The sequence below is a fragment of the Hyperolius riggenbachi genome, chromosome 6, assembly GCF_040937935.1.
Source record: "Hyperolius riggenbachi isolate aHypRig1 chromosome 6, aHypRig1.pri, whole genome shotgun sequence".
In the NCBI taxonomy this organism is placed as follows: Eukaryota; Metazoa; Chordata; class Amphibia; order Anura; family Hyperoliidae; genus Hyperolius; species Hyperolius riggenbachi.
Genome location: NC_090651.1, coordinates 303779185 through 303797015, shown reverse-complemented (window position 1 = coordinate 303797015; position 17831 = coordinate 303779185). Strand labels below are relative to the sequence as shown.

At 48.9% G+C, this 17831-nt stretch overlaps 1 protein-coding gene across 1 annotated transcript in view; it reads right to left on the bottom strand.

Annotated features, from left to right (window-relative positions):
- Positions 1–17831, bottom strand: part of LENG1 (leukocyte receptor cluster member 1) — a 33076-nt gene extending 15245 nt beyond the window's left edge. Inside the window, exon 1 of the mRNA XM_068241226.1 lies at positions 17447–17831. Within this exon, the coding sequence (XP_068097327.1) occupies positions 17447–17578 (132 nt within the window). The 5' untranslated portion in view covers positions 17579–17831. The remainder of the gene's footprint in view (positions 1–17446) is intronic.

Here is a 17831-nt window from a genome sequence, read left to right as displayed (position 1 = left end):
GACAGGATGTTCTCAAATCGTGTCCTGGACATGGCAGCAGAGTACAAGGGAACGTGATATGCTGGGTCCGTAGACCAATAAGACCGCAACACATTCTGTTTGACTAGTCCCATGTGAAGGAGAAGGCCCCAAAAAGTTTTAATTTCGGAAACTTGGATTGGTTTCCACCGAAAAGGCTGGGCAAGGAAGTTATTCGGATTGGCGGTTATAAATTGTGTGGCCTTACGGTTGGTCTCTGCCACGACTAAGTCTAAGAGATCCTGGGTGATGAACAGATAGAAAAAGTCTAGGACCGATCCTAGATTATCTGTCTCGACATGGACTCCAGACTGGGCAGTGAAAGAGGGCAGTACGAGTGCGGCGGAATTAGGGGAATGCCAATCAGGATTTGCCAGCACCTCTGGTAAACTAGGGGTAGTACGGGTCCGTCTTCTTGGTGGCAGCGACCGGGATCTTACTGCACGTGCCACCAAACCAGTTTCAACTTCCATGCTGGTGCTCGCCACTTCACCAGGGTATAAGAAAGCACTGGTGCTAAGTCCAGGAGATGCTGTGCTGCTGGTGCCTGCCCCACCATGAATTCTTAGACCAGCACTAGCACCACTCTGCTGCCCTTGAGGCTGATCCTGTGCCACCTGCGGTCCAACGAATGGGGTGTGGTACGCCTGGCTCTAGCCGGGACCTCAACCTAGTCATCGCTATCGGTCTGTGAGCGACTGCTCTCTACAGGTTCAAACTCTGACCCAGAAGATTCGTCGAATGAGGCGTCCCAATCGTTCTCATCCGACTGGGCCATGTACCTAAACACCTGATCATCGGAATACCCCTTTCTTGCCATGGTGGACTGCTAAATTTAGGGGGTATTCCTCTGAGACTACCCAGAAAAAAAGGGCACCTACCTAGCAAAAGGGAGTACTTGAGGAGCAGAAAACTGTGGTCACTAAGATTTCATTAAAAAAAAAAAAAAAACTGATCTTTACAGTGCCACAGCTATTGTACAGTGTTTTTTTTTGCAGTAATCAGGGAAAAAAAATACTGTCACTGCGGAGGGGCGGGCTGAACGCAAGTGCAGGCAAACGATCAGGCCTGATCGGGCAAACAGTGCATTTTTTAGTGGATCCTAGTGACCCTAATATAGATCTGACTGCGATCAGTAATGATCACTTACAGATACTATATAGTACCAATGTTGATTAGCGACAGTGATGACGCTAATTAGTGAATGTGGTGCAGTGGGCTGAGCCAATCACAGCCAATCACGGGGCACTCAAATCACGGGACAATCAAAGCCGATCACGGGACAATCAAAGCCAATCACAGGACAATTAAATACAATTACAGCACAATCAAATACAATGTCAGCACAATCAAATACGTCAGCACAATCAAATACAATGTCAGCACAATCAAATACAATGCACTGGGAAGGTGATGGGGGGGGGGGGGGGGTTGGATCTGAGGGCGTGGGGGGTTGATTAGGTGCCTGCACGGGGCAGATTGGGTCCTGATCTGATGGGTGGCAGACACAGGGGGTGACCGATGGGAGATCAGTTATTACAGGGGAGAATAGATGTAAACAATGCACTGGGGGGTCTGAGGGCAATATGAGGGTCTAGGCGGGTGATCAGGTGCACCCAAGGGACAGTTTAGGGTCTGCTCTGATGGGTGGTGGTGACAAGGGGTAATAGACAGGTGATCAGTGGGTAAGATAGATGTATACAGTATACAGGGGGGTGGTCTGGGGGAGATCTGAGGGTAGGGGGGGTGATCAGGGGACCCTAGGGGGCAGTTAGGGACATAATCTAGGGGATAGCGTTGACAGATAGTGACAGGGAGTGATTGATGGGTTTTTAGGGGGGGTGCTTGGGTGAAAACTGTGGTCTGCTGGGGCGATCAGGGGGGGTTCTGAGGGCTGGGGTGGGCGATCGGGGGGTCTGTGTGCTTTTACTCACTGGGCTGCCGTCCTCTCTCATGGTCGCACGACGAAGAGACCATCAGAGGAGGAGGCAGCCTGTATAATACACTTTGTTACATAAACAAGGTGTATTATACACTTTCTATTGGGCAGATCGTTATTTTAAAACCCGCCGGCGCTGCTAATTGGCTGTCGGGTTACGGCGTGAGGTGGGCGGAGCCTATTGCCAGCGGCAGGTCGCGTCACCAGTGACTAGATCGCCGCACAAGCATGCCCCACCGCTGGTCAGCCTTTAGGCCCAGGAGTTACGTCCGCCTATCGGCTGTAGGCAGACGTAAAGTGGTTAAGACAGGTACTAAGATGGCAGATGCTGTGTCCATTAACCACATAAGGACCACAGTCTTTTCGCCCCTTAAGGACCAGAGCCATTTTTTTCCATTCAGACCACTGCAGTTTTCACGGTTTAATGCTCGGTCATACAACCTACACCCTAAATGAATTTTCCCTCCTTTTCTTGTCACTAATACGGCTTTCTTTTGGTGCTATTTGATTGCTGCTGCGATTTTATTTTTTATTATATTCATCAAAAAAATACATGAATTTTGTCAAAAAAATGATTTTTTTTAACTTTCTGTGATAAAATTTGTCAAATAAAGTAAAATTTCTGTATACATTTTTGTCCAAATTTATTGTGCTACATGTCTTTGATAAAAAAAAAAAACAAAAAAAAAAAACATTCAGTGTATATTTATTGGTTTGGGTAAAAGTTATAGCGTTTACAAACTATGGTGCAAAAAGCAAATTTTCCCATTTTGAAGCATCTCTGACTTTTCTGAGCACCTGCCATGTTTCATGAGATGCTAGAATTCCAGAATAGTATAAATACCCCCTAAATTACCCCATTTTGGAAAGAAGACATCCCAAAGTATTCACTAAGAGGCATGGTGAGTTCATAGAAGATTTTATTTTTTGTCACAAGTTAGTGGAAAATGACACTTTGTGACAAAAAAAAAAAAAAAGTTTCCATTTGTGCTAACTTGCGACAAAAAAAAAAAAAAATGAAATCTGCCACGGACTCACCATGCTCCTCTCTAAATACCTTGAAGTGTCTACTTTCCAAAATGGGGTCATTTGTGGGGTGTGTTTACTTTCCTGGCATTTTGGGGGGTGCCTAATTGTAAGCACCCCTGTAAAGCCTGAAGGTGCTCATTGGACTTTGGGCCCCTTAGCGCAGTTAGGCTGCAAAAAAGTGCCACACATGTGGTATTGCCGTACTCAGGAGAAGTAGTATAATGTGTTTTGGGGTGTATTTTTACACATACCCATGCTGGGTGGGAGAAATATCTCTGTAAATGGACAATTGTGTTTAAAAAAAAAAAATCAAAAAATTGTCACTTACAGAGAGATTTCTCCCACCCAGCATGGGTATGTGTAAAAATACACCGCAAAACACATTATACTACTTCTCCTGAGTACGGCGATACCACATGTGTGGCACTTTTTTGCACCCTAACTGCACTAAGGGGCCCAAAGTCCAATGAGTACCTTTAGGATTTCACAGGTCATTTTGAGACATTTGGTTTCAAGACTACTCCTCACGGTTTAGGGCCCCTAAAATGCCAGGGCAGTATAGGAACCCCACAAATAACCCCATTTTAGAAAGAAGACACCCCAAGGTATTCAGTTAGGAGTATGGCGAGTTCATAGAAGATTGTATTTTTTGTCACAAGTTAGCGGAAAATGACACTTTGTGAAAAAAACAATAAAAATCAATTTTCCGCTAACTTGTGACAAAAACAAAATCTTCTATGAACTCCTAACAGAATACCTTGGGGTGTCTTCTTTCTAAAATGGGGTCACTTGTGGGGTCCCTACACTGCCCTGGCATTTTAGGGGCCCTAAACCGTGAGGAGTAGCCTTGAAACCAAATGTCCCAAAATGACCTGTGAAATTCCAAAGGTACTCATTGGACTTTGGGCCCCTTAGCGCAGTTAGGGTGCAAAAAAGTGCCACACATGTGGTATCGCTGTACTCGGGAGAAGTAGTATAATGTGTTTTGGGGGTGTATTTTTACACATACCTATGCTGGGTGGGAGAAATATCTCTGTAAATGGACAATTGTGTGTAAAACAAAAATCAAGAAATTGTCATTGACAGAGATATTTCTCCCACCCTAGCATGGGTATATGTAAAAATACACCACAAAACACATTATACTACTTGTCCTGAGTACGGCACAACCACATGTGTGGCACTTTTTTGCACCCTAACTGTGCTAAGGGGCCCAAAGTCCAATGAGCACCTTGAGGCTTTACAGTTGTGCTTACAATTTAGCCCCCCCCCCCCCCCCCCCCCACTTGCCAGGACAGTTAAACCCCACAAATTACCCCATTTTGGAAAAGAATACACGCTAAGGTATTCCATGAGGGCCATGATGAGTTCATAGAAGATTTTATTTTTTGTCACACGTTAGCGGAAAATGACACTTTGTGAAAATAAACAAAACAACAATTTCTGCTAACTTGTGACAAAAATAAAATCTTCTATGAACTCACCATGCACCTCACGGAATACTTTGGGGTGTCCTCTTTCCAAAATGGCATCATTCGTGGGGTCTGTCCTGGCATTTTAGGGTCTCTGCAATCATTGCATGTATGGCCAGTATTAGGAGTTTCTGCTATACTCCTTATATTGGGCATACGGGTAATGCACTCTGGGCTGAAAGGAAAAATGACTGTCAAACAATCAATCAATCAATGTGGATGAAAAAATATCTGCCAAAAAAATGTGAAAAAAAAGAGGGGAAGGCGTCTGCCAGGACATAGGAGCTGCCACCCAAAAACGTCCAAACCCACTCAGCTCGTATGCCCTGGCAAACCCGATTTATCCATTCACACCGATCGATGCGGATGAACAAATCATTGCCAGAGTTCTTTTTTGATACAAAGTGCTTGCCAAAGCATAGGAACTCCAACACCGCCCCTCAGCTCATATGCCTCGACAAACGTATCTATTTTACTGCGGAGGAGAAATCTCGTCCTGCAGCGCTGCATGCACCAATTTTGTGTAACCTGACAGAAGTGCAACGCTTCTGTCAGGATGCACCATCAGTGCTGCAGCTGGTTGGTCGGTCGCTCGGTCCACCTGGAAGGGTAATGGATGGAAAAACAGAGAAAAAAAAAAAAAAACACACAAGTAAGCAGCAAAGCAATAACTTCATTAACATTTATAAACTTCTTCAAGCAAAACCTTGATATTGTGACCCAAACATTAACTTTTTTGCTCACCTGTGTTTTTTTTTTTTTTTTACTTACCTTCCGAGGACAAACCTCTCCTCCCCCCATGGGACAATGTGCGAAGTGCAAATCGCACAGAGTTGTGGTGAAGTACATTACGCATTTTGTCCCAAGTGAAAGAAGAGGTTTCTGGCAGCCCTGTGTATTAGGGTCTCTCGAAACCAGATGTTTGGTTGCACACTCCATATTGGCATATCCGGTGGGTCGAGCCCGCCGCACCGTATCGCCCAAAACAGACCTTCAGGGAATATCACAAGAGTAGCATTCGGCCTAGTAATGAACTGCGTCGCCATAGACTAACATGACTTCTGGGCCGACCTAAATTGCCGCAGAAGCCACGCAGTAACGTAGGCATGCACTAGCGTTAAGTCAAGCACTTCCGGCGTAGGGGGGGGACCGCAAAGTGTGACTTACGCTAGGCAATTTGCCCTAACGCATCGCAGCAGTGTGAAATAGCACTGAGAGACCCTTGTGTGCCTACTGCTGTGTCTGGAGTTCCCTACTCTCTAATAGTGTACCTGCTCGTGGTACCTCTCAAAACACTCCCCTAGGCATAGGCCAGGCTGGTCAGGACAGGTAGGACAGTAAACAGTGGTGTCACGCCTTATTCCAGCCCTGCTGCAGACACGACAACGTTTTCTTCGGATGTGGTGACCTGGGGTACTCGGAATCGGATAGGCGTAATGCCTTCCATGCAGCCGGCTAGTTGCATATGGGGGTTGGGCCACGGCACCTCCTGGATACAGGAGGTCCATAACGATCTTTTTCTGAAATTGAAGAAAAGATCTAGTTCTCCCAGCCTTACTGTAGAGAACAAGGCTGTTGTAAACTGCCAACTGAATGCGGTAAAAAGACACTTTTTTATACCAGCGTCTTGTTTTCTGGGAAATTAAATAGGGCGCTAACCTCTGGTCATTGAAGTCCACCCCTCCCATGTTAGTATTATAGTCGTGGACGACAAGGTGGTTTTTCAATGACCTCAGTTCGCCGTTGAATTTCGACTGACGTGTCGAATGGTGGACAGAAAGTAAACGTCCCTCTTGTCCTTCCATTTCACCGCGAGCAGGTCATCAGCACACAAGGCGGCCCTCTGCCCCCGTTCAAGTCTGGTGGTAACGAGCCGTTGGGGGAAGCCCCGGCGACTAGGCCGCACGGTGCCACAGCATCGGATTCCTTCTATTTTTAAGTGCTGATAGAGGGCCACACTTGAGAAATAATTGTCCACATAAAAAATGGTACCCCTTCTGGAACAAGGGTGACACCAAGTCCCACACAACCTTTCCACTGCTCCCCAGGTAGTCAGGGCATCTGACCGGCTCCAATTTTGAGTTCCACCCCATACCGGGCGTGCTTGCTTGGCATGTACTGTTTGATGCGAAGGCGCCAGGTAAAACGTATGAGGGACTCGTCTATGCAGATATCCTGTTCAGGGGTATAAGCATCTGCAAATCTGGATGACAGGTGGTCTATGAGGGGCCGAATTTTGTGGAGCCGGTCATAAGCAGGGTGGTCACTTCGATGACAGGTTTCATTGTCATTGAAGTACAGGAAGCGCAGGATGTTCTTAAATCGTGTCCTGGACATGGCAGCAAAGTATGCTGGGTCCGTAGATCAATAAGACCGCAACACATTCTGTTTGACTAGTCCCATGTGAAGGAGAAGGCCCAAACTTGGATTGGTTTCCACCGAAAGGGCTGGGCAAGGAAGTTATTCGGATTGGCGGTTATAAATTGTGTGGCCTTATGGTTGGTCTCTGCCACGACTAAGTCTAAGAGATCCTGGGTGATGAACAGATAGAAAAAGTCTAGGACCGATCCTAGATTATCTGTCTCCACATGGACTCCAGACTGGGCGGTGAAAGGGGGCAGTACGGGTGCGGCGGAATCAGGGGAATGCCAATCAGGATTTGCCAGCACCTCTGGTAAACTAGGGGTAGTACGGGCCCGTCTTCTTGGTGGCTGCGACCGTGATCTTACTGCACGTGCCACCGAACCAGTTTCAACTTCCATGCTGGTGCTCGCCACTTCACCACGGTATAAGGAAGCACTGGTGCTAAGTCCAGGAGATGCTGTGCTGCTGGTGCCTGCCCCACCATGAAATCTCAGACCAGCACTAGCACCACTCTGCTGCCCATGAGGCTGATCCTGTGCCACCTGCGGTCCAACGACATGGGGTGTGGTACACCTGGCTCTAGCCGGGACCTCAACCTCGTCATCACTATCAGTCTGTGAGCCACTGCTCTCTACAGGTTCAAACTCTGACCCAGAAGATTCGTCGAATGAGGCGTCCCAATCCTCCTCATCCGACTGGGCCATGTACCTGAACACCTCATCATCGGAATACCCCTTTCTTGCCATGGTGGACTGCTACATTTAGGGGGTATTCCTCTGAGACTACCCAGAAAAAAAGAGCACCTACCTAGCAAAAGGGAGTACTTGAGGAGCAGAAAGCTGTGGTCAGTGAGTTTTCATAAAAAAAATAAAAAATCAAAACTGATCTTTACAGTGCCACAGCTATTGTACAGTGTTTTTTTGCAGTGATCAGAAAAAAAAATTATTTCACTGCGGAGGGGCATGCTGAACGCACGTGCACGTGAACGATCAGGCCTGATCGGGCAAACACTGCGTTTTTTAGTGGTTCCTAGTGACCCTAATAGATCTGACTGCGATCAGTAATGATCACTTACAGATACTATATAGTACCAATGTTGATTAGCGACAGTGATGACGCTAATTAGTGACTGTGGTGCAGTGGGCTGAGCACTAACTGACACTAACAAAGGGGCCTAGCTAACTGGCCTAACTGCTAACACTAGTGATACTAAAAAAGTGATAGTTTTCACTGATCACTGTTTTTAGATCACTAGGATAGTGACAAGGGGGTGATCTGGTGTGTGTGTGTGGGGGATGGCGAGTGAGGAATCAGAAACAATCACGGGACAATCATAGTTACATAGTTATTTTGGTTGAAAAAAGACATACGTCCATCGAGTTCAACCAGTCAATCAAAGCCAATCACAAGGTAATCAAAGGCAATTACAGGGCAATCGCAGGCCAATCACAGGGCACTCAAATCACGGGACAATCAAAGCCAATCACGGGACAATCACGGGGCACACAAATCACGGGACAATCAAAGCCGATCACGGGACAATCAAATACAATTACAGCACAATCAAATACAATGCACTGGAAAGGTGATGGGCGGGGGGGGGGGGGGGGGGTTTGGATCTGAGGGCGATCTGAGGGTGTGGGGGGTTGATTGGGTGCCCGCACGGGGCAGATTGGGTCCTGATCTGATGGGTGGCAGACACAGGGGGTGACCGATGAGAGATCAGTGAGTTATTACAGGGGAGAATAGATGTAAACAATGCACTGGGGAGGTTATCAGGAGGGGGGTCTGAGGGTAATCTGAGGGCCTGGGAGGGTGATCAGGTGCCCCCAAGGGACAGTTTAGGGTCTGCTCTGATGGGTGGTGGTGACAAGGGGTGATAGACAGGTGATCAGTGGGTAAGATAGATGTATACAAATGTATACAGGGGGGTGGTCTGTGGGAGATCTGAGGGTAGGGTGGGTGATCAGGGGACCCTAGGGGGCAGTTAGGGACATAATCTAGGGGATAGCGTTGACAGATAGTGACAGGGAGTGATTGATGGGTTTTTAGGGGGGTGCTTGGGTGCAAACTGTGGTCTGCTGGGGTGATCAGGGGGGTTCTGAGGGCTGGGGTGGGCGATCGGGGGGTCTGTGTGTGTGAAAAATGTGTGTGTGTGCCTTTACTCACTGGGCTGCCGTCCTCTCTCATGGTCACATGACGAAGAGACCATCAGAGGAGGAGGCAGCCTGTATAATACACTTTGTTACATAAACAAAGTGTATTATACACTTTCTATTGGGCAGATCGTTATTTTAAAACCCGCCGGCGTTGCTAATTGGCCGGGGGGTTACGGCGCGAGGTGGGCGGAGCCTATTGCCGGTGGCAGATCGCGTCACCAGTGACGCGATCGCCGCACAAGCACGCCCCACCGCTGGTCAGCCGATCGGCTGACAGTGGTCCTTTAGGCCCAGGAGTTGGGTCCGCCTATCGGCTGTAGGTGGACGTAAAATGGTTAAGACAGGTACTAAGATGGCAGATGCTGTGTCCATTAATTTAAAAAAAAAAAAAAAAGGTCTTATTTCTACCTACACTGTCGACAAAGCATCCTGGAGGGAGTAGAGCTATTTGTGTAAAATAAGCATTGTACACGTAACACAACTTCCGCTATGTACGCAACATGTTAGGGCTGGCACAGACTGACACTTGGGGACGATAAATGTGTCCTTTCCAGCGGTTAACGAAAGCAACAATTAAAATGGATCAACTGCCGCTTCCATTCATGTGAAACTCATTGGCCTCAATTCACTAAGCTTATCTCCTGTCTTTAATAACGTTTCTAGAGTGGTCACCATGGTGATAAGGCATGTCAACATTTTACCCCAGGCAAACCTAAAGTTAACTCTTCTGTCTTTAAGTTAACTCTCCAATCCTTAAAATAACTCCAGAGTTAAAGACAGGCTGTTAATTAACTGCATGTGAAAATAACTACAGAGGAGGTAAATTAACTACAGAGGAGGTAACTTAAAGAGACACTGAAGCGCGACTAAATCTCGCTTCAGGTCTTATATATAGCAGGGGCACGTGTGCCCCTGCTAAAACGCCGCTATCCCGCGGCTTAACGGGGGTCCCTTCACCCCCAACCCACCCCCCGCAAAAGTTGGTCGAAAAATGGTCGCTCGTATTCTTCTTCCTGGAGGCAGGGCTAACGGCTGTAGCCCTGCCTCCAGTCGCGTCTATCAGACGCGCATCGCCGCCTCTCCCCCGCCCCTCTCAGTGAAGGAAGACTGAGAGGGGCGGGGGAGAGGCGGAGATACGCGTCTGACAGACGCGCATGGGGCAGGGCTGCGGCGGTTAGCCCTGCCCCAACCAGGAAGCGCTCCCCCGCTGCACGGAGGGGGTTTGGGGGGACAGGGACCCCCGTTAAGCCGCGCTATAGCGGCGTTTTAGCAGGGGCACGCATGCCCCTGCTAGCTATGAGGTCTGCAGCGAGATCTATTTTCGCTTCAGACTCTCTTTAAGGAATGGAGAGATAAGATAACTCTTATTGGCCTCAATTCACTAAGATCATGCTAGAGATAATGGGGTCAATTCACCAGAGAGGATTTGCTAAGAGAAAAAAGGTAGGTAGTTTATCTCATGAGGTATTTTAACACTCTGGAGTCAATTCACCAATGTGAGAGGACAGAGAGAAAAATGTTCGATAGCAGGGGATAATGGAGAGATATGCATGAGGAAAGTGTGAGAAAGCAGAGAGTTAGGTAATCGGTATTAATGATTTACATGGGATACTTTTCCTCTCTGTAAGCTTGAAAGTGAAGCATTGTGGGTAGGAGGCGGAGTTTTACCACTACGTGACCAGAGTATTCCCGCCTTTTACTGCCGGATCATATCATAAATCATATCACGAGTGAGTCTGACCTTCTTCACCACCTCTGTCTCAGTAAAATTATCAAGAACTGTTCTCTCACGAAAAATACGAGGGGCGAGTAAACAGACCCTCCTCCTGCGCCTTTGTCTCCTCATAAAAGAAGAAGGCTCTAAGGCCTAGTGCACAACAGAGCGGTTCGGCTGCGTTTTGCGATCCGCTTGCGGCTGCGGATACGCTTGGGTAATGTATTTCAATGGGCTGGTGCACACCAGAGCGGGAGGCGTTTTGCAGAAACACATACTCCCGGGCTGCTGCAGATTTTGGATTGCGGAGGCGTTTCTGCCTCAATGTTAAGTATAGGAAAAACGCAAACCGCTCTAAAAAACGGCACTTCAGAGCGGTTTGCCAGGCGGTTTTTCGTTACAGTAGCTGTTCAGTAACAGCTTTACTGTAACAATACATGAAATCTACAGGGCCGGATTTGTACTTTTTACCGCCCAAGGCCAACTATACCATCTGTATGGTTGTTAACTCTGTGTGCCCCAATGAGAATTCTACTTACTTTCCATCATTGGAGGTCACAGACAATAACTATTTCAGTAATACGCGTATAGATTATACGTTTTTTCCTTAAGAACTTTTATATTATGTTTGCCAGCTCGTTAATGATGGACCCATTGTGCCACCATGTGAGTTAGGCTGATGTGTACCTGCAGGATAGAGCTTACAGGACTTGCAGGGATGACACAAGTACAGAACAGAGAGTTCAAAGGATAAAGCTGTCCTTGTAGGTAGGGATGGCTGTATAGAACAGCTTTACTGCCCCTCACTGAGCCGCCCCTAAATTTCTGGTGCCCTAGGCCATGGCCTATGTGGCCTTGCCAGAAATCCGGCCCTGCCAAAAACGCTTCACAAAACCGCAAAATGCTAGCTGAAACGCTACAGAAAAATAAGAAAAAGCGTTTCAAAATCTGCTTGCATTTTGCGGATCTGCTAGCGGTTTTTGGTGTGCACCAGGCCTAACAGAGTAAGCTCAAAAGGCTCCATCTTCCACAGCAGCAGCTGCTGTGTGAAAACCACGATATCTCCAGGTTCATTCAGGGGATAAAGAGATGAAAAAATAATGAATGGCCACACCCCCTTTCTTCCCTGGTGAATTGTGATTTGGAGAAAAACTAACTACTAACTATCACTTATTTATCTCATACTTATCTCACATTTATCTCTTGCATTTCTCTCTGTCAATATTTTGCCCTTTTATACTTCTGGAGAATTGCTATTTGGAGATATCACAGGAGGTAAATTACCTCCCAAGAGATAAATAGGTTGGTAACCTCTGGTGAATTGACGCCAATAAGGCAAGAGAAAACTTACCTCCACACGTGAGAGAGTTATCTTACCTCTTCATTCCTTAAGTTACCTCTCCTGTAGTTAATTTACCTCCTCTGTAGTTAATTTACCTCCTGTGTAGTTATTTTCACATGCAGCTAATTAACAGCCTGTCTTTAACTCTGGAGTTATTTTAAGGATTGGAGAGTTAATTTAACCACTTAACATCTCAGTCGTTTTCAGCTTATGCATCCGAGCAATGTTCACCTCCCATTCATTAGCCTATAACTTTTTCACTACTTATCACAATGAACTGATCCATATCTTGTTTTTTCCACCACCAATTAGGCTTTCTTTGGGGGGTACATTTTGCTAAGAGCCACTTTACTGTAAATGCATTTTAACAGGAAGAATAAGAAAAAAAAAATGAAAAAATTCATTATTTGTCAGTTTTCGGCCATTATAGTTTTAAAATAATACATGCCTCCATAATTAAAACCCACGTATTGTTATTGCCCATTTGTCACGGTTATTTCACCATTTAAATTATGTCCCTATCACAATGTATCGCGACAATATTTTATTTGGAAATAAAAGAGCATTTTTTTCCGTTCTGCATACATCACTATTTACAAGCTTATAAAAAAAAAATAGAGAGAAATATTTAATCTTTACATAGATATTTAAAAAGTTTAGACCCTTAGGTAAATATTTATGTGTTTTTGTTTTTTTTTATAGTAATGTTTTTTTTGTTTTTTTTTATTAAACATTTTATGTGGGCATTTTTGGGAGGGTGGGTTTTAAAAGTGTTTTATTTCGGGAAATATTGGTGTATTGTAATGTTTTTGGGCATTTACATGTAGTTTTACTTTTTGGCCACAAGATGGCAATCTCGATTTTTTTTACATGACGTCACTCTAAGCGTACAATGTACGCTTAGAGGGACACAGCTTCAGAAAGAGCGAAGCTTCCGAGAGAAGCTGTCGCTTTTTCAGCGGGGGGAGAGGAATCAATGATCGGGCTCCCCAGCCCGATACATTGATTCCGTGGCTACCGATTCCGCGGCCGGGAGTGCGCGTGCACGCGCGCGATCGGCCGCGGGAGCGCGCCTGTCCTCCTTGACGTTTTTATACGTCAAGGAGGACAAAGTGGTTAAAGACAGAAGAGTTAACTTTAGGCTTGCCTGAGGTAAAATGTTTCCTGAATACTACATGCCTTATCACCATGGTAACAACTCTAGAAGAGTTATTAAAGACAGGAGCTAAGTTTAGTGAATTGAGGCCATTGTGTGGAGGTAAGTTTTCTCTTGCCTTATTACGGTATCTCCAGCATGATCTTAATGAATTGAGGCCATTGTCTCATTGTGGACACTATGGCCTCAATTCACTAAACTTATCTCCTGTCTTTTATAACTCTTCTAGAGTTGTTACCATGGTGATAGGCATGTAGTATTCAGGAAACATTTTACCTCAGACAAACCTAAAGTTAACTCTTCTGTCTTTAAGTTAGCTCTTCAATCCTTAAAATAACTCCAAAGTTAAAGACAGGCTGTTTATTAACTGCATGTGAAAATAACTACAGAGGAGGTAACTTAACTGCAGAGGAGGTAACTTAACTACAGAGGAGGTAACTTAACTACAGAGGAGGTAACTTAAGGAATGAAGAGATAAAATAACTCTCTCTTATGTGGAGGTAAGTTTTCTCTTGCCTTATTATCTCCAGCATGATCTTTGAATTGAGGCCTATGTCTGCCAGTTTCATGTCCCCCTGCAAAGGTCAAAACCTGACGACAAAGCTCTGGGAACCGCTGTTGAAGGTTGCCAAATGCTTTTCTGAGCAGAAAAGCATTTGTCATCGGCTAAACAAGACCTTTCCGCTGCATTCCCCAGATGCCAATTTGAACTGGTTGCGTAAACACTGGTAAAATTGCATATGCACAGACAAAATTTTACCAACACTTAGGCCTCAATTCATAAAGCATTACCGCATGCGGTAATGCTGAAAACAGCTCCGTATAAGGCTGTGCAGGGGGCCAAAGTCTCCGCGGTCCTGTGCAGGGAGCCAAAGTCTCCGCGGGCCTGTGCAGGGAGCCAAAGTCTCAGCGGGCCTGTGCAGGGAGCCAAAGTCTCCGGGGGCCTGTGCAGGGAGCCAAAGTCTCAGCGAGCCTGTGCAGGGAGCTAAAGTGTCCGCGGGCCTGTGCAGGGAGCCAAAGGCTCAGCGAGCATGTACAGGGAGCCAAAGTCTCAGCCAGCCTGTGCAGGGAGCCAAAGTCTCCGCGGGCCTGTGCAGGGAGCCAAAGTCTCCGCGGGCCTGTGCAGGGAGCCAAAGTCTCCGCGGGCCTGTGCAGGGAGCCAAAGTCTCCGCGGGCCTGTGCAGGGAGCCAAAGTCTCCGCGGGCCTGTGCAGGGAGCCAAAGTCTCCGCGGGCCTGTGCAGGGAGCCAAAGTCTCCGCGGGCCTGTGCAGGGAGCCAAAGTCTCCGCGGGCCTGTGCAGGGAGCCAAAGTCTCCGCGGGCCTGTGCAGGGAGCCAAAGTCTCCGCGGGCCTGTGCAGGGAGCCAAAGTCTCCGCGGGCCTGTGCAGGGAGCCAAAGTCTCCGCGGGCCTGTGCAGGGAGCCAAAGTCTCCGCGAGCATGTGCAGGGAGCCAAAGTCTCAGCGAGCATGTGCAGGGAGCCAAAGTCTCAGCGAGCATGTGCAGGGAGCCAAAGTCTCAGCGAGCATGTGCAGGGAGCCAAAGTCTCCGCGGGCCTGTGCAGGGAGCCAAAGTCTCCGCGGGCCTGTGCAGGGAGCCAAAGTCTCCGCGGGCCTGTGCAGGGAGCCAAAGTCTCCGCGGGCCTGTGCAGGGAGCCAAAGTCTCCGCGGGCCTGTGCAGGGAGCCAAAGACTCCGCGGGCCTGTGCAGGGAGCCAAAGACTCAGCGAGCATGTGCAGGGAGCCAAAGTCTCAGCGAGCATGTGCAGGGAGCCAAAGTCTCAGCGAGCATGTGCAGGGAGCCAAAGTCTCCGCGGGCCTGTGCAGGGAGCCAAAGTCTCCGCGGGCCTGTGCAGGGAGCCAAAGTCTCCGCGGGCCTGTGCAGGGAGCCAAAGTCTCCGCGGGCCTGTGCAGGGAGCCAAAGTCTCCGCGGGCCTGTGCAGGGAGCCAAAGTCTCCGCGGGCCTGTGCAGGGAGCCAAAGTCTCCGCGGGCCTGTGCAGGGAGCCAAAGTCTCCGCGGGCCTGTGCAGGGAGCCAAAGTCTCCGCGGGCCTGTGCAGGGAGCCAAAGTCTCCGCGGGCCTGTGCAGGGAGCCAAAGTCTCCGCGGGCCTGTGCAGGGAGCCAAAGACTCAGCGAGCATGTGCAGGGAGCCAAAGTCTCAGCGAGCATGTGCAGGGAGCCAAAGTCTCAGCGAGCATGTGCAGGGAGCCAAAGTCTCAGCGAGCATGTGCAGGGAGCCAAAGTCTCCGCGGGCCTGTGCAGGGAGCCAAAGTCTCCGCGGGCCTGTGCAGGGAGCCAAAGTCTCCGCGGGCCTGTGCAGGGAGCCAAAGTCTCCGCGGGCCTGTGCAGGGAGCCAAAGTCTCCGCGGGCCTGTGCAGGGAGCCAAAGTCTCCGCGGGCCTGTGCAGGGAGCCAAAGACTCAGCGAGCATGTGCAGGGAGCCAAAGTCTCAGCGAGCATGTGCAGGGAGCCAAAGTCTCAGCGAGCATGTGCAGGGAGCCAAAGTCTCCGCGGGCCTGTGCAGGGAGCCAAAGTCTCCGCGGGCCTGTGCAGGGAGCCAAAGTCTCCGCGGGCCTGTGCAGGGAGCCAAAGTCTCCGCGGGCCTGTGCAGGGAGCCAAAGTCTCCGCGGGCCTGTGCAGGGAGCCAAAGTCTCCGCGGGCCTGTGCAGGGAGCCAAAGTCTCCGCGGGCCTGTGCAGGGAGCCAAAGTCTCCGCGGGCCTGTGCAGGGAGCCAAAGTCTCCGCGGGCCTGTGCAGGGAGCCAAAGTCTCCGCGGGCCTGTGCAGGGAGCCAAAGTCTCCGCGGGCCTGTGCAGGGAGCCAAAGTCTCTGTAAGGCTGTGCAGGCAGCCAAAGTCTCTGTAAGGCTGTGCAGGCAGCCAAAGTCTCTGTAAGGCTGTGCAGGCAGCCAAAGTCTCTGTAAGGCTGTGCAGGCAGCCAAAGTCTCTGTAAGGCCTCTTGCACACTGCATGCATTTCCGATTCAGATTCCGCTTTTTAATCAGTTTTTACATCCGATTCAGATTCCGATTTGCAGTGTGCAGTGAGCAAACTGCAAATCTGAATCTGAATCGGATGTAAAAACTGATTAAAAAGCGGAATCTGAATCGGAATCGCGTACAGTGTGCAAGAGGCCTAAGGCTGTGCAGGGAGCCAAAGTCTCTGTAAAGCTGGCCACTAACGGTCAAATTTCTAGCGAAAAATCGTTCGAGCGATCAGAAATTCTGATCGGATTGGTTGTAAATAATCTACATTGGTGGACACAATCGATTATGAACGAGTGAAAAAAATGTCGTCCGAATGAATTTTCGTCGAACGAAAATTTGGATTTTCTTGGTGGTCGTGATAGATAGGAAGCAATGATTGGTTAGTTGATGGTGTAGTGAACGATTTTTCGTCCGATCAGAATTTCTGGTCGCTCGAACGATTTTTCGCTAGAAATTGGACCGTTAGTGGCCAGCTTAAAGGGAAGGTTCAGGGAGGGTGGGGAAAAAATAAAAATCAATTTCCACTTACCTGGGGCTTCCTCCAGCCCGTGGCAGGCAGGAGGTGCTCTCGCCGCCGCTCCGCAGGCTCCCGGTGGTCTCCGGTGGCCGACCCGACCTGGCCAGGCCGGCTGCCAGGTCGGGCTCTTCTGCGCTCCAAGTCCTTGTACTTCTGCGTCCCACGCCGGCGCTCTGACGTCATCGGACGTCCGCCGGGCTGTACTGCACATGCGCAGAACTACTGCGCATGCGCAGTACAGCCCAGCGGACGTCCGATGACGTCAGAGCGCCGGCGTGGGACGCAGAAGTACAAGGACTTGGAGCGCAGAAGAGCCCGACCTGGCAGCCGGCCTGGCCAGGTTCGGGTCGGCCACCGGGAGCCTGCGGAGCGGCGGCGAGGGCACCTCCTGCCTGCCACGGGCTGGAGGAAGCCCCAGGTAAGTGGAAATTGATTTTTATTTTTTCCCCACCCTCCCTGAACCTTCCCTTTAAGGCTGTGCAGGGAGCCAAAGTCTCTGTAAGGCTGTGCAGGGAGCCAAAGTCTCTGTAAGGCTGTGCAGGGAGCCAAAGTCTCTGTAAGGCTGTGCAGGGAGCCAAAGTCTCTGTAAGGCTGTGCAGGGAGCCAAAGTCTCTGTAAGGCTGTGCTGGCGTTAGGCAAAGGAGATAGGAAATTGGTAAGTCAGTGTACTGGCAAAATAGGAGGCAGCAGCCACACTTGTCACAACAGTGTCAACAAAATGCTAAACTGGTTCTACCTCTTCACATGTGTACCACTCACCTCCTGCTCGGCTAGTTCCACCCTTCTCCTGCGCTGGCGCTCCTCCTCTGCGGCCTGCGCCTCGTCCTTCCGCACGCGCGCAACATTGTCCTTATTGCGCACGTGCCAGCTCTTCTTTGGCAGAATGTTCATTTTGGCCGCGAGCTATGGAGGGATCTGTCAATCAGTGAGGCCCCGCCCCTCGTCGTGCAGCGCGATAACGCCGAAGTCCACAGGCTTCCGCGCTTCTGAGCAATACGTTATAACTTTAATAGGTTATATATAAGTTCTTGTTTGGGTAGATTGGTTAACCCTACAACGCTCCCGGGTCTAGACTCATTTACATTTACAAGCGCCTGGTATTTGCGTGATGATGTATAGCATCACGTGGACGGAAGTAGTTGCA